The sequence below is a fragment of the Aspergillus stella-maris genome, assembly GCF_047715825.1.
Source record: "Aspergillus stella-maris strain CBS 113639 unplaced genomic scaffold BDV14scaffold_71, whole genome shotgun sequence".
Taxonomy (NCBI): Eukaryota; Fungi; Ascomycota; class Eurotiomycetes; order Eurotiales; family Aspergillaceae; genus Aspergillus; species Aspergillus stella-maris.
Genome location: NW_027396865.1, coordinates 41260 through 65122, shown reverse-complemented (window position 1 = coordinate 65122; position 23863 = coordinate 41260). Strand labels below are relative to the sequence as shown.

General features: G+C 50.3%; 9 protein-coding genes across 9 annotated transcripts; 3 read left to right on the top strand and 6 right to left on the bottom strand.

Annotated features, from left to right (window-relative positions):
• The first annotated feature begins 137 nt into the window (after nucleotides 1-137).
• Nucleotides 138-2791, top strand: BDV14DRAFT_181452 (GTPase-activating protein GYP1). Its single transcript, XM_073770061.1, has 4 exons — nucleotides 138-532; nucleotides 601-1094; nucleotides 1145-2028; nucleotides 2093-2791. Exons 2-4 carry the CDS (start codon nucleotides 734-736, stop codon nucleotides 2348-2350), a joined length of 1503 nt encoding a protein of 500 aa, XP_073623905.1. The 5' UTR covers nucleotides 138-532; nucleotides 601-733; the 3' UTR covers nucleotides 2351-2791.
• Nucleotides 2792-2947: 156 nt separating this feature from the next.
• BDV14DRAFT_134367 (transient receptor potential ion channel family protein) lies at nucleotides 2948-5452 on the bottom strand. Its single transcript, XM_073766202.1, has 2 exons — nucleotides 3518-5452; nucleotides 2948-3453 (listed from the first exon to the last, which is right to left on the bottom strand). The coding sequence occupies exons 1-2, from the start codon at nucleotides 5349-5351 to the stop codon at nucleotides 3167-3169; spliced, it is 2121 nt and encodes a 706-aa protein (XP_073623904.1). The 5' UTR covers nucleotides 5352-5452; the 3' UTR covers nucleotides 2948-3166.
• A 1668-nt stretch (nucleotides 5453-7120) lies between these two features.
• On the bottom strand, nucleotides 7121-8522 carry BDV14DRAFT_134463 (telomere length and silencing 1 family protein). Its single transcript, XM_073766205.1, has 3 exons — nucleotides 8017-8522; nucleotides 7594-7949; nucleotides 7121-7524 (listed from the first exon to the last, which is right to left on the bottom strand). Exons 1-3 carry the CDS (start codon nucleotides 8388-8390, stop codon nucleotides 7280-7282), a joined length of 975 nt encoding a protein of 324 aa, XP_073623903.1. The 5' UTR covers nucleotides 8391-8522; the 3' UTR covers nucleotides 7121-7279.
• A 1-nt stretch (nucleotide 8523) lies between these two features.
• Nucleotides 8524-10774, top strand: BDV14DRAFT_134389 (actin family protein). Its single transcript, XM_073766203.1, has 3 exons — nucleotides 8524-8788; nucleotides 8889-9387; nucleotides 9450-10774. The coding sequence occupies exons 1-3, from the start codon at nucleotides 8746-8748 to the stop codon at nucleotides 10324-10326; spliced, it is 1419 nt and encodes a 472-aa protein (XP_073623902.1). The 5' UTR covers nucleotides 8524-8745; the 3' UTR covers nucleotides 10327-10774.
• On the bottom strand, nucleotides 10645-13128 carry BDV14DRAFT_134398 (uncharacterized protein). Its single transcript, XM_073766204.1, has 4 exons — nucleotides 12759-13128; nucleotides 12115-12700; nucleotides 11057-12058; nucleotides 10645-11004 (listed from the first exon to the last, which is right to left on the bottom strand). Exons 1-4 carry the CDS (start codon nucleotides 13037-13039, stop codon nucleotides 10963-10965), a joined length of 1911 nt encoding a protein of 636 aa, XP_073623901.1. The 5' UTR covers nucleotides 13040-13128; the 3' UTR covers nucleotides 10645-10962.
• A 900-nt stretch (nucleotides 13129-14028) lies between these two features.
• Nucleotides 14029-16469, bottom strand: BDV14DRAFT_211434 (transcription factor domain-containing protein; the record flags this gene model as incomplete). The annotated part of the gene is made up of 3 exons (XM_073776092.1): nucleotides 14029-15156; nucleotides 15221-16334; nucleotides 16383-16469. 3 exons carry the CDS (start codon nucleotides 16467-16469, stop codon nucleotides 14435-14437), a joined length of 1923 nt encoding a protein of 640 aa, XP_073623900.1. The 3' UTR covers nucleotides 14029-14434.
• On the top strand, nucleotides 16365-18560 carry BDV14DRAFT_181416 (uracil-DNA glycosylase). Its single transcript, XM_073770060.1, has 3 exons — nucleotides 16365-17228; nucleotides 17289-17748; nucleotides 17823-18560. Exons 1-3 carry the CDS (start codon nucleotides 16852-16854, stop codon nucleotides 18117-18119), a joined length of 1134 nt encoding a protein of 377 aa, XP_073623899.1. The 5' UTR covers nucleotides 16365-16851; the 3' UTR covers nucleotides 18120-18560.
• pdiA (protein disulfide isomerase PDI1) lies at nucleotides 18561-20662 on the bottom strand. Its single transcript, XM_073770059.1, has 4 exons — nucleotides 20056-20662; nucleotides 19577-19955; nucleotides 19046-19485; nucleotides 18561-18988 (listed from the first exon to the last, which is right to left on the bottom strand). The coding sequence occupies exons 1-4, from the start codon at nucleotides 20421-20423 to the stop codon at nucleotides 18655-18657; spliced, it is 1521 nt and encodes a 506-aa protein (XP_073623898.1). The 5' UTR covers nucleotides 20424-20662; the 3' UTR covers nucleotides 18561-18654.
• Nucleotides 20663-21106: 444 nt separating this feature from the next.
• Nucleotides 21107-23627, bottom strand: BDV14DRAFT_181412 (MFS transporter). Its single transcript, XM_073770058.1, has 2 exons — nucleotides 23006-23627; nucleotides 21107-22947 (listed from the first exon to the last, which is right to left on the bottom strand). Exons 1-2 carry the CDS (start codon nucleotides 23145-23147, stop codon nucleotides 21293-21295), a joined length of 1797 nt encoding a protein of 598 aa, XP_073623897.1. The 5' UTR covers nucleotides 23148-23627; the 3' UTR covers nucleotides 21107-21292.
• Nucleotides 23628-23863: the final 236 nt, after the last annotated feature.

Sequence of the window (23863 nt, the reverse complement as noted above, 5' to 3'; positions counted from 1 at the left end):
CCACAGTTGACACCAGACCAATGTTCATAATTTATAACAGCCCCCTAGACCATAGATAGCTATTAGTGCCGCTTCAGCACCCCGCAATATGGGCGGGCTCTGCTGTTTCTATTTGACCCGATGACCTGTTCGGTTGACATCATCTCCGCACCTCCAGCGGCCTCAACTCTCCCACAATGGCTGCTAGAAAGGCCCAGCAACAGGTAGGTTGCCTTTCCATTTGTTTGGCCTGGCATCGGAGAGCTGACTCAACCGCGCATTCGCTGAAAGGAGATGGTCCAGCTTGGTTCGTGCCTCCATCACCTGTGTCTCATGTCTGCATCAAGTGGCTGATAATGCTCCGCGCCCCCGTATATAGACCGTTCTGAGTAAGTTTCCCTTCTTCCTTCAGATGTTTCTTTCGGTCGCTTACCCTCAAAAGACAATCAGCTTCACCCTTCTGGAAAGCCAGATCGGTATCCCAGACCCAGAGGGTCTCTCGTTCTCCTGACATAGTCGTCGGCGCATCCTACTCCCACGCCAACCTCCCGAAGTCAGTTCGCCCCAAACCAGAGTTTTTGTCAGACTCACCTTTTGACCAATTGCTTCGTTCTCTAACAGTGGATTATCCCACCAACATACACAACCCCGATCACCTCCTCGTCCGTCTTCTAATAGTTCCTCTCACACGTCTCCGTCCACCCGTCGACCGGGGTTATGGGTTGCTTCACCCCGCGCATCATATTCTGGTATAATGAATCAAGAACTTGGATCCTGGGGTCACGATACTGGGGGGAGCAAGATCGCCGACGATGAAGACGATGCCGAGGAAGACATTGTGTTTGACGATGATGAAGACGAGTTTGGACTTCCAAGCATCGCAAGTATGCGTAAGAGACAGAGTCGCAAGAAGGATGTGTTCCAGCCTAAAGCTGGCCCGCCGACCATCAAACCTGAGAGTAAGCCCTCCAATCTGGGGTTGACACTGCCGAACAATAGGCAACGCGCAAATAGCTCGGATATCGCCGAGGAACGAGACATTCCATTATATCCGACAGCAGTTCGGAAAAGCGATGGCAAAATACTGCGGCCTCAATACAAGGATATTCTGAGAGGTATGTCATAGTCACCGTTGTTACATGATTTGACTAACATCGCCCTTTAGACCCCGCGAATGCGCTGAATCTTATCAATCACACAACGCCCCCCACGAATGCATCCCCTAAGGAGATGGATGCCTATACTAGTCGCATATCACGGATCAACAAATTCAAACGTCTCCTACAAGCAAGTACTGTTCCTCTAGCAGAGTTGAGAAATCTTGCTTGGTCAGGTGTCCCCGCCGAGGTACGCGCTATGACATGGAAGCTACTCCTAGGCTATCTTCCCACAAACAGCGAGCGGCGCATCGCAGCCTTGGAACGAAAGCGCAAGGAATACCTCGATGGGGTTCGGCAAGCTTTCGAGCGCAGTAGTGCTACATCCGCTGGGAAGTCATCGTCTACGAACACCGGACGTGGTCGGGGTCTAGACGAAGCAATCTGGCACCAAATCAGCATCGACGTCCCCCGCACCAGCCCTCACATTCAGCTCTATAGCTATGAAGCTACTCAAAGATCATTAGAAAGGATTTTGTACGTCTGGGCTATACGACATCCCGCCAGTGGTTATGTCCAGGGTATAAATGATCTTGTCACGCCGCTATTCCAAGTCTTCTTAGGGGTTTACGTGACAGACCTGCGCGTTGAAGAAGGAATGGACCCCGGCCAGCTTCCTCGGAGCGTATTAGATGCGGTGGAAGCGGATTCCTTTTGGTGTCTTACGAAACTCCTAGATGGAATCCAAGATAATTATATATATGCCCAGCCAGGTATTCACAGGCAAGTGAGGGCTCTGCGGGACTTGACCATGCGCATCGACTCAACTCTCGCAAAGCACCTGGAACAGGAGGGGGTAGAGTTCATGCAATTCAGCTTTCGGTGGATGAACTGTCTGCTAATGCGGGAAATGAGCGTGCAGAATACCATCAGGATGTGGGATACGTATATGGTATGATAATACAACCTTAAAATTGCACCTTGTGCCCACATCTAGCTGTACTAACAAATACCAGGCCGAGGAGCAGGGCTTCTCACGCTTCCACCTCTATGTCTGCGCCGCATTCCTCGTCAAATGGACGGACCAGCTAGTCAAGATGGACTTCCAGGAAATAATGATGTTCCTCCAAGCTCTGCCCACAAGAGATTGGACAGAGAAAGACATAGAACTCCTTCTCAGCGAGGCATTCATCTGGCAAAGTCTCTTCCAGGACTCGCGGGCTCACTTGCGGCCAAGCACGGGGGATACCACACCCGATCCTGGCTTTGTATAACGGTCTCCTCAGCCAATAATGAAAACCTTGTACACCGAGTGGGTAGTTCCGGGCTCGTGGCAGTTTCCGCAAAAGCTGAAGGCTTATCCCGTGTCGATGCAGCGCAAATCGCTTCGTGCGGGTATCGCCTGATGGATTAAAGCGCTGGTCTGTCTACGTCGTCTGACCTGCCACCCAAATCAGATAACGCCGCCAACAGTGGGGAGGTGTGCTCTCTCACATGGTAAGCAGCTTCATGGGTCACGTAAGATACTAGAATAGATACTCCCCGATTCGCGCGTCCACGAGCATGGCAATCTATTAATGCTGTTGCGTAGAGATGTTTAGGAGAGGACATACAAACATCTTGACTGAAACTCGGCGTACAAAATAGAAGCATGTTACCTCGATTGTATTGTATGTATCTAGGCTAGGATTCAATATAGAAGCTCGTTGCACCGTGGGCTGCTTCTAATCCGCAATGAATGTCTTAACGTCTTGATGGCTTCGTTACACCTACATGGAAGGACGTTCTCAGTTTAGGTATTCGAGATTTGTGCTCTAAATATGCCAAATGTACAGTGAAGCGATTTTTTGGATCAAAGTCAGAAAAAAGATGTAAGGATAGGTACGGCGAGCGGGCGCCGGAATTCAAAATCGCCAATAAAGAGCATAATATCAAGACGAAGGTGGAATGGTGAGAAGTGGCGACAAGAAAAACGCTAAGTCATCAAATTACGGCGCTCGGGAAAGATGCCTTGGAGGAAGTGGCTGGGAATAATGGCAGTAAAAATCAAGGAGATGCGTCAAGAAATTCGAATCTTATGACTTAGAGCCTCAATAAGCAAAGCCATACCCTGGCTTCGTGGGATGGCGACCTTCAGGAGAGCCCCGGCTGTCGCGGTTGCTGCTGCCCCGGCTGTCTCGGCTCACGTTACGGGCATACCTAGGGTCATCGTGGTATTGGTGGTCGACGAGACGGTCGGTGTCCTTGTACGGTTCGTAGGGTCCGGTGAAGTTGAAATTGCTCATTTCGTTGTAATCTTTGCGAGGTGGGTGGTCCATGAGCAGTGATTCACGAGCATCAAGGGGTGTGAGATCGTCGATATCGCGGTTTATTTTTTCTAGTTAAAAGGTATCTGGTTAGCATTCCATAAGAGAAGGACAAAACGACAGGTATGGACTCACCAGCTTCCTTTCTCCGTCTGGCATGAGGATTCTCGCGGCAGCAAAGGATAATGGCGTTGACGGCGATCAAAATAGCGAGAACGCCAGTTAGAGCTGACTGTACAACAATTAGAACGACACCAGTCACGGTCTTGGTCGTCTGTGAAAGACCGAGCTGATCAACGAAAACTAGAACGCAGGCGACGGACAAAACGCGGACCACCTGAATAGTGATATTGATCCATTGAGTTGACTTGGCAACATATGGGCGGTGCCAGATCAAAAGTAGTAGCATCAGCGCCTCGACAACAAGCTGACCAACAGATTGGACCATTCCGTGTCCGTTGGCTCCGGCAATGATGCATCCTTTGATCAGCATGTACAGGATAGCCGGGATGAAAAGCCACCAGCAGCCTTGCTTGTAGTTATCGTAGAAGAGACTGTACTTTCGCCAGGTTTCCTTGTTGTCGTACAGGGATGATGCGTCTCCCTCGGCTTTCTTGTACTTGCGAGCGAGATGTATGATACGCCAGGTGAAGAATGCTAGAACTCCAGTAAAGATGGCCAGAGTCACACCGGCAAGGAGTTGTGCAGCCCAAGAATCTCCGCTCGAAAACTGGTAAACGCAATACATGACCCAGATTGAATAAAGGATAAGAATCAAGTTGGTGATGGTTCTTGCGAGAAGTCCCCAATAGTGCTGACGGAAGTCGGCGAGCATTTTAGGAAACGATCCATTTAATGCCCAAAGCTCCAGAATCACCTTCACGAGCAGAATTCCCACAGTAATGGCGGCAATGACGATGGCAAAAATGAGCAATACCGTCATGAAGGTGTTTGACTGAGGGATCATCAACTCATTGCTGAGGTTGGCGAGTCCATCCTTGGAAAGAAGGTCAACGTCGCCACTAGAGGAACTGTTGCTGGAAGCTGTGTCGTTCACTGAAGTCTCAATCTCACGCGCAAGCAGACGTGCTGTTCCAAAGAACGCGTCCAAGGACCGTTTCGTAGCATTCGAAGCCGATGATTCGGTGAGTTTCTTGAAATAGTCATAGTTGTTCTCCGTAAGGTTTCCACCGGTGTATCGCCTGAAGCTATCAATCGAGTGTTGCATTTGAGCCAACGGAATCAAGCCTGTGCTGAACGCGAAGTTCTTGGAAAAGCTGCGGTAGATTTGAGGATAGCTGACGCTGAGCATGCCATTGGTAGCCATAGTGTGGAACCAACCCATGACTTCTCCAAAGCCCGGACTAGAAGAAGCAGAGCCAGCGTGCCCAGCAGTACCCAAGGCCGACAGTCCACTCAAGGCGAGTGCAGCTCCAGCCATACCAGCGGCAGCCCAGGAGACACCAGCAACTTCCGTAGATTTCCCGTTGCTCAGTTCAGACTTGATACAGGCAACTTCGTTACCATTGTCCTTAGACTTCAGTTCAAGTTTCGCTATTCCATCGAGGTCGGGAATAGTGAATGCAATCGATGGGATTTGGCTCACAAAGTCATCAGGAATTTGCTGGGATCCGGTTGCAGAGAAAGTGCCAGAGGGAACTGGACAAAGCTGGGAAACATAGTTTGCTTCATCGCATGGGTCAAAATCCTTGTTATACACATCCCTTCCATAGGCAGTGACGGAGAGCGAAGCCGTAACATTCTGTTCTTTTTTGTTTGTTCCAGATACATCGAAAGTGAGTTCCTTGGTAGACTTGGAGAAGGTAATGTCCAACTTGTTCACTTGGATATCGGAATCGGTCAAGCAGGTTGAAAGACTCCCGGTACTCAGGGTGTCGGCGGCATGACCACTGACGGACAGCAGAGCAAATAGGGCAAGGGTAAATGGCGTAGAGATGGAGTTCCGCATTTTGGTCAGTTTGTTTAGAACCACAAAGTTCGATCGAAACACATAAAAAGCCCTAAATGGGTGAGCTAGAGGGATGTTATAGATATGCCACAGTAATTAAACGGCGTAAATTCGAGTAAATTCTGATCCTTCGCACCAGTCGAATGGATCAGAAATCGAGAGCAGGGTCAACCTGTCTAGAATAAAGAGGGTAGAGGGCCGAGATGTCGAGGACGGCAGAGTATGCGATACAATATCGAGACAGTGCGAGTTCTTCAGCGAGACATCTGGCAATGGCGAGGATCGAACTGAGGTGTTCTGTCTCGTCGACACACGTCTCTCCGTGTTCTCTGACGATAACTTCCGGCGATATATGCGAGTTCGGTCCACAAAGAGGGAGGAGACCAAACAAAGAGGTCAGGCGGGCGGTTATGGACAATCGGGCGACTGAGCCCAGGATCTGCGGCGGAAAAAGGACAGACGCGAAGGAGAGGATCAAACGAATGTAGCAGGAAGATGCGTGAGAAAAGACAGACGAGATACTGGGGGGTGGAAAGAGTCGCAGTCAGTGAAAGAGGTATCAGACAAAGAGGGAGAAGAGCAAACGCACAAAGATGACGAGAAGAGATAGATCGAGATACGAGGAAGCGCTGGCAGAGTGTCCCTCGTCCAGGCTGAGTTAGCAGTGAGCCACGAATCGACGGACCAATGCCTAATCAGCTCAAGAGATGAACGCCCAGTGGCCGAACGCTGTCGCAGCTTGCCCCTGAGTGTCTCAGCCAGCGCTTGCTCATTGGACTGCGCGGCCAACCACTGGAATCTCAGCCCCGTTCTAGACCCCAGGCTCTGCTATTTACAAACACGGCCTGGCTGCAAGGCCGTCCAGACCTTGGCCACTCCAGCTAGTCTACTTTGTCCTCCCATCCACAGATGCGACAGTGAGTGGAATTAATTCAGAACCAAAACATGGAAAGGAAAAGGAACGGGCGGACGGGAAGCCACAGCGAGGACAGAGTACCATGGACCAACAGCACATCCTTCGCCCCGCGGAGCTCAGCACCGACTCTCGACTCTCGATTCTCAACTTCGGACTATTGAGGTCAAGAAGGCTTGGGTTTCTTTAGCAGCCTGTTTATCGACAATCAGAGTTCATGGCTCTGCTGATCTCCTGCTATTGACCATGTTAGCATGTATCCACTACTGGGCCAATGATACCTTCTAACCTTCCTGATTGTTTCCCCCTGACTGTCCATTGTGGCTGATTCCTAATATAACCGACAATCTATGTCTGTCTCAACTCTCAACTATCTACAACATCTTCTGTCCTATAGGACTCCACCCTCATTCTACCTCTTCCTACAACAGACTATCAGTTACAGTGTACATTTTCTGCTCCTGTCCAATATCGCGACTCTGACAATGCGCAGTTGGACTGCACTTTTTATGCTCGAACATACTATTGGAATCTCTAGCTATATTCATTTAATGAGTGACCCACTTCATTCAACCCGAGACAGGCCTTTCCGTCGAAGTCACTTGATGTTATTATTATCGCTTCCGCTATTCCAATTTCCTATCCCCCGAGTTCCCGTAACTGAGTGCCTGGCTGCCTGCCGTCGAGGCCGGATATGACGGATAGCGGTACGGCGCAGGACTATGTACAAGTAGTGTCATCGATTTCAATGACCCAGGCCCCCTTTTGCAGAACATTGTCGGCGGCTCATGCTTTCAAGCAAGTAGCAAAGTATCTCGCAGGCAGAGCGCACCGTCTCAACCGAGATTCGATCCCAGAGACTGAAAGGTATCATGGCACCAAGATCAAGGACTTATCAGCCCTATGTATCGACTACCCGATATTTGAAGCTCAGAGATAGCTAATGGTGCACGGAGCATGCCCCTCGATTTGATCCACGTTCTATACGTAAGAGATGATACGGGGTATGGGCACCTCATTTACGTGGCCCCTTTTCTTGCATCTCGCGCATTGCCGCCCTCGCACTCCTACTGCCTCCCAACTTGGGCCCTTTGGGAGCTTCGACCTTCCCAGGCTGCTTTGTTGGTTTAGTGCGAGCCGCCCGACGGCGGGACTGTAGTGCATCCATGAAATCTCGTCGAAATTGCTCCGCAACTCTGTCATCAGCTGCCTGGTCGTCCGCTGCCACTTTTTCATCCTCCGGTTCATCGTAGACGTCCACTAAATTAGCTTGGCGTTAGCATGGGGTAAATCAAAGCGCAATGGGATCTGAGTGACTGGATTACTTACGTTTGCTTTCGCGCAAAACCTCCTCGACGAGCCGGTCTCTCTGAATATCCTCACTCGTCCGCCGTTTTCTATATCGAGATGATTTGTCGGACGGCAAAGGCTCGGCTAGTGGCTCAGAATCTCCGCTGTTTATTCTCCTCGTCGCCTCTTCGGTAAGGGCGATATTGCGTAGTTTAGCCTCCTGGCCCAGGTCTATCTCATGTAGCTTCCCCAAAGACGCTGGCTCGCGCTCAGGAAGGTCGGAGGTGGGTTGCTGATAATTGTCCTCGCTGTGCGCAGTTGGGACGGAGCCAGGTGTATCTCCCGGCCCGTTACGCTGGTATCGTTTAGCCAGTTCCGATTCTATATAGGCCATCCTTATCTTGTTAGTCTCCATTGCAAAAAGTACCAAATAACGAGTGATGATGCAAAAGGATTCCGTACATATGCTTATCAACGTCCACTGTCTGCCCGGTATATGCTGTGAAGCGATCGCACATAGCTCGCGTCCGCTCACTCTCAATATCTTCTTCCGTCGGTGCCGTGAGGGAAGTCTGCGATGTCTGGTCTGCTGTCGGCCGCGAGGTTGTTGAGAACTCTATGCCGCCTTTACGAGAACGACGAAGTCGGCGCAGGCGAAGAGCTTCGGCGGTTTGTATGGCGTCTGACTTATCTTGGGCGGATTGAGATGAGTTATCGTCGTTAGAAGTTCGGTTTCCTTGCTGGCTGCCTGTGTCTTCATGCCGGCGTCGCTGGAACCTTCTTCTTTTTGCGGCGCGAAATAGAACCTCGGGGTTGGAGTCAGCTTCTGAATCCATCTTCACTAAGATTGCTGTATGCGCAGACGAAGTTACGGTTGTTGGAGAAGGATGATGCGATCGAGCAGTGGTCAAAAGATGCAGCTAGGTAGTTAGTTGGTTGCTGGTATGCTTTGTAGTCATCATCAAATCAGCGCCGCCCGCGCCAAAAGCTGCTTGTGATTTTCCCACCGCCGCAGAGCTCTCCAATCTACTTACTCCCTCCAGTCGCTATTGACCCAAGCTCCAAAGCGCCCATCGCAATTCTTCAAACTACCAAAGTCACTGCTATTCAATATCTGTTGACAGGGCAAACGTCGGCGGTGCAGCGCGTCAATTGGTCGAGACCATCGCGACCTTTTATTCAGGCTCAACAATGAACCCTTCCATTCCACCTTCAACGGCCGAATATGGCGGAGGTACGTGGCTTACGGCAATTGCGACTGGCATACATACCCCATGGTCACTGCAATGCCTTGCTTTTTGGTATCAAGCGCTAATGTTTTCCCCTGCGTTCAGATGAGGTGTCGGCTATCGTCCTAGACCCTGGTTTCTCAACTACGCGCGCCGGCTTTGCAGGCGAAGATACACCAAAATCGCTAATTCCAACATACTACGGCAAATATTCTTCTGAAAGGCAAGACAAGCTTATCTTTGGTGATGATGTCTTTGTCACTCCGCGACCCGGCCTGTCAATCGGCAACCCCATGGGCAGGGATGGCATTGTAGAGGATTGGGACATGGCCGAGAAGCTGTGGGAATACTCATTCACGTCGCGACTCACGGGTGCAAAGCCTGGAAACCCACTACATAATGGTCTGAATGATGTGGCAGAGGGTGAGTTGCCGACCGAGATGGAAGGCGTTGAAACTGAGGAGAAGCCTCTTGCGGACAGCCCACTGCTCATGACCGAGAGTAGCTGGAATCCCACAAAGGCGCGCGAGAAGACCATTGAGGTTGCCATGGAGAAATGGGGAACCCCGGCTTTCTATCTCTCAAGGAATGGTGTTCTGGCTTCGTAAGTTTCATCCATCTTTGATGTCCAAGTTGCTAGGTGACAGAGCTAATTGGCTACCCCAGGTTCGCTGCTGGAAAGGCTTCTGCTCTTGTCGTCGATATCGGCGCGTCCAACATCTCCGTCACTCCAGTCCATGACGGAATGGTACTCAAGCGCGGCGTTCAGCATTCACCTTTAGGCGGGGACTACATTTCATCTCAGATTCGTGCTTTGTTAAAGTCAAATACACCCCAGCCTATCACAATCACCCCTCACTACCTAATTTCTTCGAAAACAGCCGTGGACGCTGGCCAGCCCCCGCAAGCCAAATACAAGACGTTTTCGCCAGAAAGGGCCCCCGATGCCTCCTACCGCACCCTGCTTGAAGAACGGACGCTTTCCGAGTTCAAGGAGTGTGTCGTCCAAGTGTGGCCCGGTCCCACGAAACTGTCCGCTCCCAGTCCCAACGGCGTTCCCAACGAGGAATTGGCTAGGAGCTCTCCAGGCCGCCCATTCGAATTTCCCGACGGCTACAACCAGGTGTTCGGCGTCGACCGTTACAGAGTCGTCGAATCCTTATTCGACGCCAAGGCCGCCATTACCGACCCCGACTCTCTGTTCCCTGCGCCTACGCAGGCCCAGACGGTTCCCGAACTTATCAAGGCTGCTCTCAATGGCGTGGACGTTGATCTTCGTCCTCATCTGCTCGCCAACGTCATTGTAACAGGTGCTTCGAGCTTGCTCTATGGCTTTACGGACCGTCTGAACCAGGAGCTCATCCAGCTCTTCCCTGGACCGCGCGTCCGTATCCAGGCGCCCGGAAACACATCTGAGCGCCGATTCGGCGCTTGGGTCGGTGGCAGTATCCTCGCTAGTCTGGGCACATTCCATCAAATGTGGATTTCGAAGAAAGAGTACGATGAGCACGGCCCCAACATCGTCGAGAAGCGCTGCAAGTAAAGCTTTTCCGCTCACTACCTGCATCTTCCCGCTCTGGATTTATCTGTTCTTGATTTGTCGCTGCTCGTATTCGTCTCGAACCATGATGGTTACGTATATCTTTGGCGTTTTCGCGCTTTTCTGGACGAGCTTGAAAAGGGAACAATTGGACTTGATTCATTCTACAGCAGGGTGGGGATTTTCTCCGCTTTCTGCACATCAGAGTATCTGTATGAGTAATGTCTTTCAATGATGTGTTTTGTCGATATCTGGATTACACGAGTATGGTAAACTGATCACTTGAGAGCTTACAACGCGTGGAATGGGGGAATATGGTAAATTTGCGCTCTCCGGTTCATGAGTTGGTAAAGGAGGATATCATCTGTCGAGTGGGGTGATTGACATGACACCTATGTGTGACGAATGTATTCCAAATATATATGTTTAGGTATCAGCTAGGGAATCTAAAAATACAGTTGAAGCCTGCCACTGCCATAACCTCACGCCATTAATCTGACAAGAGGTAAGTGCCATTCAAATTTATGTTTCATCTAACTATATTATTCATTTTCTTGAGAACCGCTGTGAATTCCCATCCTCGATTTTCCCGGCAGGGCAAGAGACTCCCGTCGGTTCTCGGAACCACGCAGTCACACCTCAGCTAGCTGCCCTGGGGTTGTCTGGAAGACGATAACCGATCTATTGAATGGTTAGCAAATGCTAAAATCGACCGCAGGAATGGATTGCTTACAGGAGGCAGAGGGAAGGCTGGAAGAGCCGTTATTATTGATTCGTCGTCATCCAGCATTTTGTCGTCCTCCGGCGCCGAGGAGCGACCTGAGATAGGATGATGACGTTCATCTGAGTCTTCTTGCTGTTGGAAGCTCAGATGCTCTGATAGTGTGTGGAATCTGGGTGCAGTTCTGGGCCTAGGTTTCAACGAATAAACGTTCAGGTTCCTAGTTTCCTCATCCAACCATGCCATCTGCTTTTGCATGTCATCCTGGAAAAGATCCGTTGAAAGATCGCCCGATCGCATGTTGGACGATCTCGCTTGAAACTTGCTCCATAGGCCCTCCTTGGTAGTGCTCGGACCAGCTTCCTTGTCCTTCTCTGCGACGCCCTCCCAAGCATCAAGAACTCGATCAGATTTAAAATATTGCAGCAGCTGACCCTTCATAACCTCTCCTTTCGTAAGCACGTTGGATGTGCCTGGCCTTTTGGATTTGGTTGAAAGTGGTGGTTCCTGCACCGGCACGGGCATCGGTTCTGGTTGCTGATAATACCGGCTTTTCCTCAAAGACTTTGGTGCCCTTGATGCAGAAGTGGCGGGTCGAACTGCCGTATCGTCGGGAATCTCTTCTGTGGTTACCCTCATTGTGAGCTTGGCTTTCGAAAGACGCCTACTAATCGTCCTGGAGAAGCGAGGCAACACGGAGTTGGATTCCGAGCCCCTCGTGGGAGCACCATTGACGGACTTTGCCCTATCGGGTACTTGACCTTTGGCAGGGTAACTGTCCAATGTCACCGTAGCCCTGATATTTGGGACACTCTTTTGATTAGCAAGTCTGCCCGCTCCACCCGCGCTAGTCCGAGGTCGTTGGCTGGCCCTTCTTGTTGTGATGGGATCAGAGGGAAGAGGCTTCTCTGTAATGGAGGTCCTCGACATATAGATGGACGTGCCTCTGCTAAATAAGCTTCTGATAGATTTAGCACGAGTTACCGGGCGTGAAGGCGGCTGTATGAATGATATCTGTAAACCAGGTCAGCATCAATGACTGATCATATTGTCGCCAGGACTGAGCATACCACGTCCTTCCTGCTTGCAACACCCACACGCCGCTGCATCTCAATAATGGCCCGGTTGAGCTGGGTTATCGCATACTGTAAAGCAACACCTTTCCGGCGAAGCTTGGCAAAAGCCGAGTTCCAGCCCTCGGTGTTCGCCAGCATCGAATTGTAGATGGCAGTTAAGCTGCTAGACAATGGGCCGCTATCTTGGGCCGACTGCCCAAGAAACTGCCACAGCCCACCTATTGCCTCTCTTCCCTTTTGCAGGTCTTTGAGAGCATCACTGATTGCCGCCGTGAACCGCCGGATTGCAAGCTCAATCTTCCCATTATAATCTATCATAGCCAGTCGAAAGTTGCGATCCACTAACATTGCATCGAAATCATCGAGGTTCTCGAGGGGTAAACTAAGATACTGGATGCGAGTACGTAGGTCGATCTGAATGATGAGAAAATCTTCCGTCGTCCTCGAGACAAATCCGTCCATCTCATCTACGTGAGCTTGAAGGATGTTGAGGACCGCTGTGCTTGACTTGGCTTTCCCTTGCACCAACAAGTGAAGTCCGAATGACATTTGCGCCGTGAGTTTCCAGAACGGGTGGTACCTGTGTGAATTAGATGGGTATGAATCTTTGAAACAACGAATGAGTTAAGAGCGACTACCTCTCATCAACCCTCTGCCGCCATTTTCGCCCACAGAGTCGCTCATATCGAGGGTTCTCGAGAAGATCTCGGCGCCTTGTTTGTGCATCAAGATCGACAACCCAATCGCCATGATCTCCTTGAAGAGTTTCGTAGATCGATTCCTCAAAGGCACCCTGCAATTGCGCAATCGGGTGTTTCGGCGATGAGTGAGATTCGCCATCATTTGATTCGGACCGCTGCTCTACCCCGGTGCCGGCGGAAGTAAAGGATAGTCTTTCACGGTCAAGCTTACCCTCCATCAAGGTGGAAATAGAAATTTAACGAGGCTAATGCAGTGTGACCCTGTTTGTAAATCGGCCTGCATGAATTGCTGTGTAACGCTGCGTGGACTACCGAGGGTCAACAAGGGCAGCTGAGCCAGCTATTGTCGTGTGGGCAGGTGGCCGATGAGACTCTGCAATTTCAAACTCCATCAGGTTTAATTATTGCTGAAAGTAGACCCATATAGGACGATGGGAATTAGTCGATGCTCCCGATGATGATGCGCCGGGTGTGCGAAGCGGTTCGAGATAGATGGTGCCGTACTCCGCTTTTTTCCTCTGGAAGACACAAGACGATAAGGTCGTTGTCCAGGCGTTGTTGGAATTGCCGAGGTAGCAGGTATTGGGGCCGACGACGGACTAGACCAGGGTGACGAGCAGGGTGATCCGTATGTTTTTGTACGGAAAGTGATGAAGATGAACGACGTTGGGGTTGCAAGAACGAGTGACTGGGCGGGTATGTAGATATCTAGTATCGTTAAGGGGCAAAGAGCGGAGGATTGAAATGAAAGAGACACGAAGCCAGGGGAGTGGGGAATTAAATAAAAAAAGCATGAAGCCATGTGTTGTGCAAGTCAATGGAAATGAACAAAGACTGCTAGTGCCAATCAGCATTGACAGCGGAAGGCTTGGGCGAACGATCTAGCCTGTCAACCCGCCCCGTACTAGTCTGGCCTAGTATGTACTATCATTTAGTACTTAGTAAACGTTCGCTTCCTTTCCTTTGGATCATTGCTCTATTCGATGGTCTCGTATTCTTGAGAATACAATCCTCATCCTTTAACGTTTGATTGTGTCCTCCCCACTACACACTATGTAGACAGGGAAACCACGAAGCTGGCAGTATTTGGAAGACCCCGTAGGCGTCTAAAAGCCTAGAATTTTCCACGCACTGGGTCTGCCCCATCCGCTACCGAAGCCTGATTTGAATCGCAAACTTAAGGGAGATTCGTCAAGCACGGGCCTTGGACCACCATCTTACAATGGAGGTAACACGGGGCGGTGTCGCGCAACGAAGATTGCCAATCATAATACCACCAAGTACAAAGTAGTGTGGTCAGTTGAAGAACGGCCAAGATAACGATCGGCATCACGAACTCGAGACCTTGCGGCCTGGGCGTCGGGCCTGACAGGCTGACAGCGAGAGGACGCCAGGGACGACCTTCCTGTCTAATCTGTTGTTCCGTGATCTCTGTGGTGTTGGTGTAGACCCACTTTCGGATCTGGACAACAAGGTGCCCCAAACCGTGGAACGTCATTCGAGATACTTGAGCAGTCGACATATCGTTGTCTTTATTGCACAGCGCTCTGTGACGAACCCGGCGTTGAGCTGAGTCGGCTCTAGAGTCGATGCCTTTGCCAGAAAGAATACGATCACACGTTATCATCGGGCTCTTTTGAGAAAAACACCGGATCCCAAAAGTGTGTTGGTAGAGAAAGATCCAGAAAATCGTCAAATAACGTATCGATATCCGCCAAACAATCACCACCTGGTACAGATTGTTCAACGTCGTGTTGTTCGTCGTCTAATGGGCGTATAGGTTGCCCGTGGGCGATCATGGTGGTTGGAACACGAAGGGGTTCGCTTGGTTTTGATGATGTCGGTAAGCTGACCACGGATGCATCTGCGTTTGCGGTCATAAGAGCTTGATTGTTCAAGCTCGCGTTATTAGTGTCCATTGCGCTCAACATCTGAGGATCTCGATAAGACTCCTTGTATCCAGAGGCAGATTCATCAATTTGACGCAATGCCTTTCTTCCAAGCCGCGCCATTGCTTCGGCTGAGTACCAATAAGTGCCTAGCACTTGAAGAAGGTCGCAACAAGACTCGAGGCTAGCTTTGGCCCGGTCGAAATGAGTGATGAGTTTGCTGGTGCGGAATTGTTGATATGAGACACCCATAGATAGTGAGACTGCGTAGGGGACGATTGGGAGGGGAGGAAGTCCCTGTGCAAACTCTGAGCCCACTAGTATATTAATGCGGACAGCGGCCAATCCCTGACGCGTGTACGACGGCCGCGAGCCACTAGGACGCTGAGACGGCCTGTACCTGCATGACAGGATACTGATAGCGTGATAGTAGAGTTCTAATACACCTATTTCAATATAAGCCAGCTGCGCAAGAGGTTATTGGAGTTCAGCTCTCGGAGGAAGGCGTACTAAGCGTAGTGAAGTCTAAATCTTCTCTAACATGATCACCGATTACCTCTTCGAAGCCTGGATAATTCGTTTCCCAACCAGTTGTATCATCAGCAGACGGTCTGTAGAACGAAATCACATTCGACAACATTTCTGAGAGTGCAAACCAAACGTCAAAAGCAGATTTTGCTTGGTGCGTATCAACCGTTTGCCTCTTGATCCCGATGTCTCTATCGGCAAGAAGGAGGGGACGCCCCCCTATAGATGCATGCATCTTGTCCAACGTCCATAGGCACCAAAAAAGGGTCGTCAGTGAGCCTTCCTGTGACCGATTGGGTCTCTCGAGATGTAGTCCTACCGTCTGAGCATGGTGTATAGCCTGGCAGAGATGCATTGAAGCTGCTTCAGGTCCTTCATACCCCTCAGAATGCAGGGACATCAGGGCCAGGACGCGGATTCTGATGATTCTGTCTTGTTCAAGATCATTTTCCATAGCACAAGTAAGTCTCCTATACAGTTCAGAGCAGAACTCGCGTGCGGTGTAGACGCTACCGTTTGCAGTCAAACGCAGATGGGAACTAGCAGCTGCATCCTTTGCTGCCACAAGACAAATTGCCTGTTCAAGAAAAACAGATGGCATCACTTCTGTGAATCCGGAGGTAAATAAACTGGCGTCCACAAGAGGAAGTATGTGGTTGACTCTCGAGAAGAAAACAGTAGCAAGGCTGTCGAAGGTTGAGCGTGGAAGACGCTCACAAGCCTTCAAGGCAGACGAATAACGCCTGCGTAATATAGAGGGAATCGGCAGAGCTTCAGGGTCGCAGTGAACTGACCCATCATGGCTGCGCTGGCCAGAGGCATTGAGCCAGAGCCCTACTCGATCTCGAAGGTGAGGCCCGTCCGGTGCATCCAGTTCTTCTCGAATGGCAGCTTCTGGGTTGAGGTCTCCCACAAAGCGTTCAATGCTTGCAATGCCCGGTGACGATGAATGGAGATTCCTCAATCTAGATAATCCACCGAGTGCTGGTGATTTTGTTGAGGGATTGCTCGATGAGCCGCCTGCTCTACCCTGGTTCCTTGAGTCATTGGGAATGCCGCCTCCCACGCTGTGGGGATCCAAATGGCGGCAACGTTTCTATCACTTGTCAGCAACACCCTGCTGAAACACAGGCAACGCTTCTACCTTTTTCCTCTGGCAAGTCGGACAAGCCCGCAGTGCTCGCGTTCGGCGCTGCGACTGCGGGGAGTCGGCCAGCCATGTAAGCTCCATTCCCAGTCTTGCGCTCCGGGTATCACATCCATATAAGGGGAACAGGATCTTCCATAGTGGCTACAGAGACCACGAATCAAAGCAGCGAATAACCAGAAGTACAAAGATATCGGATCGACGGGGATGTTGGACCTTGGACGTCCTTATCGGCGACGCCAAGGCTGATCTATCAATTTGGAGAAATTGGAGCGCGATTGGGGTCGCGTCAGGACTCAGAACGCGTTCTCCGCTGTCGATCCTCCCGAGCTTGATGTCTTTCATTGTCCTCTGATTTGGAAGAACAGCTTTGATACTCTCTCATCATGCTATTCCTTGGTTTATAATTTCGTTTTATACCAATCCCAATACCCCCGTCTCACTTATCCAGCGCGCTCATCATACTATGTCGAGTCCTACACTCAAGCGAGGTGCCGGTCATCTTACTGCTCCAGCAGTCGACGCGAAGAAATCAAAAGTCAATGGTAGCATAACATCCTTCTTTGGTGCCCCCAAGTCCAATTCAACGAGCACACAGTCCGTTAAGCCAGCGGCTCCGTCCCCAGTGTCTCCCAGCTTCAACAAGCAGAAATGGGTGGCTACCTTGACACCAGAGCAGAAAGAGCTTCTGCAACTGGAGATTGACACCCTGCATGAAAGCTGGCTTGCCCACCTGAAAGAGGAGATAGTTAAACCTGAGTTCCTGACATTGAAGCGTTTTCTGCTGAAGGAGAAGCAATCAGGTGCTAAGATATTTCCGCCTGAGGAGGATATCTATTCATGGTGCGTGGAACCGAACCCAAGTTCTTAATTATTGCGTACATGCTAACTATGTCTAAATAGGTCTCGCCATACTCCTCTGCACAACGTCAAGGTCGTAATCATCGGTCAGGATCCGTATCACAATCACAATCAAGCCCACGGCCTCGCTTTTTCAGTTCGCCCCCCGACCCCGGCCCCCCCCTCTCTTGTCAACATCTATACTGGAATAAAGAATGACTACCCGTCGTTCATAGCTCCTCCGAACAAAGGCGGCCTCTTGACACCGTGGGCAGAGCGTGGCGTACTGATGCTCAACGCCTGTCTGACAGTGCGAGCGCACCAGGCTGCGAGCCATTCCAACAAAGGCTGGGAACGTTTGACGCAGAAGGCAATTGACGTTGTCACTCGTGTTCGAACTCGTGGAGTAGTCTTCCTTGCCTGGGGAACTCCTGCGGGGAAGCGGATCACTGGCGTCAACCGTGAGAGACATTGCATATTGCAGTCTGTCCACCCAAGCCCTTTGAGTGCTCATAGGGGATTTGTAAGTACAAGATCTTACCAAAAAAAAAAAAAAAAACAAACAAACAGTAGTATGACTTACTAACTTACGCCTAGTTCAACAATCAACATTTCAAGAAGTGCAATGATTGGCTTGCGGAGCGATATGGTCCTGACGGGGTCATTGACTGGCGCCTTGTTCCAAAGAAAGAGTCTCCCATAGCTCCTCCAGCGGTTGTTCAAAGTCCTTCCGTCGCAGTAAACCAACAGCAGAAACAAGCAGTGACTTCGTCAACAAAGGGGGAGATTACAACGATAAAATCGAACAAGCCAAACCAAGAGGATGATGAGTTTGAGGAAGATCTTGATGTCCTTGAGGCAATAGCAGCCTCAGAAGATTTGCCCAAGAATTAAATACGTTTCCTTCTAGCAGTCAGCAGTGCATCTTTGGATCCATTTTCTCAGCGCTAGGGCAATTGTTTGGGTAGACACTCGTTGGCATTTACTTGTCAACCTTGCATTAAATTCTGATTGAAGGAGTCTTATTTCGGAGATATTGGGATCTGTGTTATACACATGGGCTTTGCTTCGATAGGGCGTTTATGGAAGCCGGACATGCGATGAACAAGGAGGGTGAGAGTAGACCTATTTGTTCCTGCAGTGTTTTCCCTGCATGCATAGACCTTGCGCCACACACAAATTGGGAATTACAAGAGAAGACTCCTTGCTGGATGAGCTGTCTTTCGAGACCACATGGGACTTACTTGCAACCTGAGGCGCATGGCAGTGTGCTAGAGTTTACAGCGTGCAAATACCAACCCTGAAGAAACATACACTTAGGAAATTGTAATCATAAGGCCAATGGAAAGCAGGAACATGTTCATTCGTTACAAACGGTAGGATACATTCATAACACCCAAAGCGTAGATGATGTTGCGACAGGATTTATTTAGAGTTCATCATGCTCTGGCTTTTCGGAAGCGTCAGCCTCAGGGGCCTCGGCACCAGCGCCTTCTTCAGCCTGGGCCGGGGCGGCGTATGCATCAACTGCGTGCTTGCCGTTCTCCTTCACGAAGCTCGCAAGGTCCTCCACGGTACGCGAGCCAGAGTACTCAACAGGGGCGTCCTTAGAGCCAGCGGGGAAGAGCTTGATAGTTGGGAAACCGGTGATTGAGTCAGGAACATCGTTGGCAGTAGCATCGATCTTAGCAATTGTGACTTTGCCGGCAAATTCGGCGTTGCCGGCATACAGCTCCGCCAGCTCCTCGTATTTGGGAGCAAGACTAGATAGAGCAATGTCAGTAAAGTAGTTTTCGAATACACGAGTGGGAGAGACTTACGCCTTGCAGTGTCCACACCAAGGGGCGTAGAATTCGAGAAGCACATCCTTGTCGTTCTCAATCACAAGGTCCTTGTATGAGTGGGCCACGACAACGGTGACATGACCTTCCTGACTTTCAGGAATGGGCTCGGACTTAATGCTTGGATCGACCTTGCCGTCGAGGACATTCTGGATAAATTTGCCAACTTCCTTCGCTGAGATCTCCTTGGCCTGGTCATAAGGGTACTTGGCGTTCTTGGCGGGGTCCTGGATAGCGAAGGCAGGGAAGGTCTTAGGGTCAAGGTTGAGGTTCCCGGCGTGAGCGCCGAAAGCCTTTGCGTCAATGGTGGCAATGTTGATCGAACCCTTGTGCTTTTCTGCGATAGGCTTGAAATCCTCGGCGAACTTGGTACGCTCTTCTGGGGTTTCAGCGAAGATGTAAGCCAAAGGAATGCCGGCCTAGAGACCACGAGGTTAGCCATTGAAAAGTCATTGAAAGTAACGCTATCAATCAGCTGCCACATAAGCAGCGATGAATGGAGCCACGCACCGTGATATATCCAGAGTAAGTTTCCGGACCAACCTCACCCACAAGGGGGGTGCTGGCGGTTTTCACCCAGATGAGAAGGGCATCAGACTCCAGGGCGCCGTCGTAAGTTGCCTTCTTCTCATCGAAATCTTTGTAGAGAACAATCGATGGTTGCTTCACACCTTCCGCGCCAGCAATTGTAGCCTCGTTGCTGGAGCCGAAAAGGTAGTTATCCCGCTGGCTCTCAGCGAACGACGTGTACGCTTCAATCGATTCCTTGTCATCTTCGGCAAAGTAGCCAACAATGACAATCTTGTCCAGAGTCTTGAAATCCTCAAGCGTCTCCTCGGTCAAGGCGGAAACAGCAGGGAGGGATTGCTTCACCATGTAGGAGACAATACTGTATACAAAAAGCCGGCCGATTAGCAGTTTTCCTGGTAAAATAGTAAAAAAGAACAGAGCTCGTGAGTTTGACGTGAAAGAAAGAAGAGAATACTTACGCATCTGCCTGCCGAGCTCCTTGGTAAGGCTTCACAGCGTCAAGGCCGCGGAAGACCTTGAGGGTCGGGTAGCCGGTAACCTCCTGCTCTTTACAGATGTCCTCCTCCGCGGTGCAGTCGACTTTGACCAAGGGAATATTCTTGGCTTTCAATTCAGTAGCAGCTTCTTCGTACTTGGGGGCAAGAGCCTTGCAGTGGCCACACCAGGGCGCAAAGAACTCTGCAAGAACCAGGTCATGTTCCGCCACGAAGTCGTTGAAGGTGTCCTTGGTCAGCGAAACCACATCCGATGGTGTCTCACTATCCGCGGCAGAGACTGCTCCAGCAGCTCCGAGAAGGCTCAGGGCCCAAGGTGCGAAAGAACGCATACCGTTCGAGCGGCTTGAACGAAATGTTGTTGTTTTCGGGCGAAGGGTATGATGCGGCCGGCTGCGCGACAACAACAACTGTTGTCCTTTGGCAAGGTAAGAAGAGGTGGAGGTGGGTGAGGGAGGAAAGAGAAGGAGGAAGATAAAGGCTGCGAAAAGGAAAGAAATAGATGTCAGAACAATCAAGATTAGGTGGCCTGTTAAATAAGAATAGATGAGCACATCAGGCTGTATGTAGGGGCCAGTGAATCAGTGCAGAATGAATGGATGAATGTATTTGAGTGGGGTTAAGGCCAGTCTGTTCTTTCGGAAAGGGAGCTTGTGACTGGTTGCTGGCCTGGCAAGGGGCCACTTCACGTCGAACTATCGGCCCAGCCATACGCGCCTCTGCGGATCCTTGATTCCTAGTTCCCTCGCTCAGTTCCTCTCGGCTCGACTCACTCGAGTCTCGAGTCTCGTGTTTGTTCTCGAATATTGCTATGGAGACCCCTTCCTCCTCCATGAATCATGGATTCATGATCAGGAGCTCCATACCGTGCGGCGGAGCTGCCGTGGCGGCGTTGCCTCCTTTGGCCTAGGTTCTACTGTTCCACAGTATCCAACCACTACCTAACAACTTGTACATACTTCATTGATGAAGAAGTAATCCTGGTGTGAAGGACTCTACTGAAGGGAAATTCGACTTTCATATCACATTTGCTCTGTTAATAATATGACAAGGATCTGATGAATAATAACAATAATGGGATTCCTGCTCCAGGGTATTAACTACGTGTCCAGAAAAAATACGAGCGCCAACCTCCGACTAAGTAGGCGGTGCAGTGTCCAAAGCACAGCGATACGCTTTCAATCGCCACTCACTCTCGAGACTAAGAATCATATGGTGGTGTCTGTTGCTGGAAGAATGTTCCGTAGTTATGCTCCTGTCGGGACGAACGCTCCTCCAGTGCGTCCGACAGTGCAATTGCATCTCGCTTTCCTCGGTCCAAGTCCACGAGGAGCATCGGAGGCAGTGGTAGAAGTATGAGTACTGCAAGGAAGAAAAACGCAGGCCGAATCTCACCATAGTAATCCGTGATAAACCCAACGATCGCCGGCCCGAATATACTCGAACCCTTGTCCGTGATCGCGTATAGAGAGTAGAAGGACGCTTCGTATCCCGGGGGTATCAGTTGCCCGAAGAAGCTTCGGCAGTAAGACGAAAGCCCCCCCATAACGAGCCCATATATGACCCCAAGCGGGAACATTTCCCATTGTTGTTGAAGTCCCAGGTAGCCAAGGTTCTTGATGGAGGGTATAAACCCTAACAGGCCGTAGAGCGGTACAAGTTCAAAAAGCATTATGCAAGCAATGATGGTCTGGGAAGCACGAAGGTTGAGACTCCGTGAAACGTAGCTCCAAGAGAACGCCCCAAAGACTCCGGCGACCATCGTGACCACGTTTATCATGCCCAAAGCAGCAGGTTCCATGTTCAACTGGGTTTTAGCGAACAGGACGGCGGTGCCGCTGACAGTTGCGATTCCGTCGCTTAAGAGAAACCAAGATGCAAGAAACAAGCAAATGTCCTTTAAGCGCCGCGCTTGCATTGCCGTTCGACCTAGGGATTTCCAAGCATAAGCCATGTAACCAGGCCAGGACCGATGGGCCTTTCCATGCTGTACGCGCAATAACGGTGGGCCCGGTCGCGGTCTCAGCCAGAATGCAGCGGGTAAAGTAAAAGCAAACCACCAAAGGCCTATCAAGAAAAGGACAAGGCGTAGCGAAAAGGTTGTCTGGTGCGTCTGAACAACGACAAGTATGCATATTCCCTGTAACAGAACGGCACTTATATAGCCAATGCCAATGCCGTTCGACGATATCCTCGTAGATAGAGCCAATTCTTCGGACGCGTGGACCGACGATGTCAACATGGTAGCCCCCTCTGTAGATATACCGTTGGCTTGACCAGACTGCAGGAGTGGCGTCCTGGAGGTTTCAGTGTCCAGGTTATCCGTGGCGCTCGGATGGTCATTGCTTTCACTTGGTTGACGGGATGTGGACTCGCCGTTTCTTCTCAGTAGCGAAGGATGATGTCGGACTAATAGAGGTAAAAAGGAATTTAATAATACAAACGATGCACCAAGACAAGTATTAGCCACGATGGCGAAGAAACCTCCTAGCAAATATAGCCCGGGAGCAACAAACAAGAATAGCATAGTGGAGATAGAACCAATAGCGGCAAACCCTACCAGGAGTGTTTTTCGATAGCTTCCGTGGTCGGCGGCGCCTGACATGGAAATAATCAAGATCGCCTGAATAAGAACACTGACGGAGAATGTGTACATGGCAAAGCTTGCAGTGTTAATCTCGGCGCCTAGAATGTAGACGATGCATTGGTTCGAAGCAGTAGCACTTGAGATTTGCGTGCTGTTTATATGCGATGTTTCCGGAGTTTTCCAGGTTGCAGTACATGAGGTCACCCTATCGGAAAGCAGGACACCACGATCTCGAGCCATCTGCTCTAAAGTGATCGGCAGAAATGATCCTGCCAGCCACCAAACATCATTAGAAAAGCTCAAAGACACATGTCATGGGCCTCTTACCTGCAGCACAAACTGTAAAAACCTCTGCAGCCCAACCATAACTATACCACCCGAGAAGCTCCTTCTTACTTGTCGGTCGAGTGTCATCGCCTGGATACTGCGGGCGGAGAATGCTGGGCTCAGCAACATCATTTCCTTGCATGTTGAGACAAAATCAGGATAGTGGAATGAGCCGTCGTTGTCACCGCAAAAATCGCCTTCCTTATGCAGTCTATTTTCTAGGCATGTTCGCTATAAACAAGCCGAGCATTAGTAAAGCAGTAGAGACACGATACAGCCAATAGATAAGAGGCAGGAAAATATGACTTGCGGGTACGAGGCAGGCCTTTGGCGAAAGGAGTGGCTCTTGTTACGATTATGCTGGTGATGCAATTGTATGGATGTTGGACCGTTGGTGGAAGTGGAAGCACTAAAAGCTAAAGAGAGCGGCAATGTGATCTTTGATGTTAATTAGAATCTAGGACTGGAAGGCGATAAGTAATACGCTGTAGATAAACAAGAACGATGGAGGTTGAAGTGAGAGTGAGCTTGAGAGTTGCAGTAAGTGAGGAGAGGTTGGGGTTAAAGCTCGAGATGGTCACGGGTTGAGGCTCCCGCAACTCCCGTCCTCGATGCAACGGGCCCACGGCAAGCCACAGACACCAGGCATCAAGGCAGAAAACTTTGCTTTTCCCCAGCCACAGAAGGCTGATCCCGTGTTACATGCAGTTGCATCAGAACGCGCTGCAATCATCACGCTAGGTAGGTATCTTAGCTTTTCCACCATTTCCTCCCCGAGCGCCAGATAGTTTCGCAAATCGCTCTCCTATGCCCTCCATCTCCGTACGCCAAAAATAGTCAGACGCATTACCATTATTT

Coding starts and splice junctions, on each gene's coding strand:
- BDV14DRAFT_181452 (XM_073770061.1), top strand. CDS start 734: ATGAATCAAGAACTTGGATCCTGGGGTCACGATACTGGGGGGAGCAAG. Junction 1,095..1,144: donor ATACAAGGATATTCTGAGAG/GTATGTCATAGT, acceptor ATCGCCCTTTAG/ACCCCGCGAATGCGCTGAAT. Junction 2,029..2,092: donor GGATGTGGGATACGTATATG/GTATGATAATAC, acceptor AACAAATACCAG/GCCGAGGAGCAGGGCTTCTC.
- BDV14DRAFT_134367 (XM_073766202.1), bottom strand. CDS start 5,351: ATGCGGAACTCCATCTCTACGCCATTTACCCTTGCCCTATTTGCTCTG. Junction 3,454..3,517: donor CAGACGGAGAAAGGAAGCTG/GTGAGTCCATAC, acceptor CCTTTTAACTAG/AAAAAATAAACCGCGATATC.
- BDV14DRAFT_134463 (XM_073766205.1), bottom strand. CDS start 8,390: ATGGATTCAGAAGCTGACTCCAACCCCGAGGTTCTATTTCGCGCCGCA. Junction 7,950..8,016: donor GTGGACGTTGATAAGCATAT/GTACGGAATCCT, acceptor TAACAAGATAAG/GATGGCCTATATAGAATCGG. Junction 7,525..7,593: donor GGTTTTGCGCGAAAGCAAAC/GTAAGTAATCCA, acceptor AAGCTAATTTAG/TGGACGTCTACGATGAACCG.
- BDV14DRAFT_134389 (XM_073766203.1), top strand. CDS start 8,746: ATGAACCCTTCCATTCCACCTTCAACGGCCGAATATGGCGGAG. Junction 8,789..8,888: donor AACGGCCGAATATGGCGGAG/GTACGTGGCTTA, acceptor CCCTGCGTTCAG/ATGAGGTGTCGGCTATCGTC. Junction 9,388..9,449: donor AGGAATGGTGTTCTGGCTTC/GTAAGTTTCATC, acceptor TGGCTACCCCAG/GTTCGCTGCTGGAAAGGCTT.
- BDV14DRAFT_134398 (XM_073766204.1), bottom strand. CDS start 13,039: ATGGAGGGTAAGCTTGACCGTGAAAGACTATCCTTTACTTCCGCCGGC. Junction 12,059..12,114: donor TTGCAAGCAGGAAGGACGTG/GTATGCTCAGTC, acceptor CCTGGTTTACAG/ATATCATTCATACAGCCGCC. Junction 11,005..11,056: donor CAGCCTTCCCTCTGCCTCCT/GTAAGCAATCCA, acceptor ACCATTCAATAG/ATCGGTTATCGTCTTCCAGA.
- BDV14DRAFT_181416 (XM_073770060.1), top strand. CDS start 16,852: ATGTCGAGTCCTACACTCAAGCGAGGTGCCGGTCATCTTACTGCTCCA. Junction 17,229..17,288: donor GAGGAGGATATCTATTCATG/GTGCGTGGAACC, acceptor ATGTCTAAATAG/GTCTCGCCATACTCCTCTGC. Junction 17,749..17,822: donor TGAGTGCTCATAGGGGATTT/GTAAGTACAAGA, acceptor ACTTACGCCTAG/TTCAACAATCAACATTTCAA.
- pdiA (XM_073770059.1), bottom strand. CDS start 20,423: ATGCGTTCTTTCGCACCTTGGGCCCTGAGCCTTCTCGGAGCTGCTGGA. Junction 19,956..20,055: donor GGAGCTCGGCAGGCAGATGC/GTAAGTATTCTC, acceptor TTTTGTATACAG/TATTGTCTCCTACATGGTGA. Junction 18,989..19,045: donor TGGTGTGGACACTGCAAGGC/GTAAGTCTCTCC, acceptor TGCTCTATCTAG/TCTTGCTCCCAAATACGAGG.
- BDV14DRAFT_181412 (XM_073770058.1), bottom strand. CDS start 23,147: ATGCAAGGAAATGATGTTGCTGAGCCCAGCATTCTCCGCCCGCAGTAT. Junction 22,948..23,005: donor TTTTACAGTTTGTGCTGCAG/GTAAGAGGCCCA, acceptor GGTGGCTGGCAG/GATCATTTCTGCCGATCACT.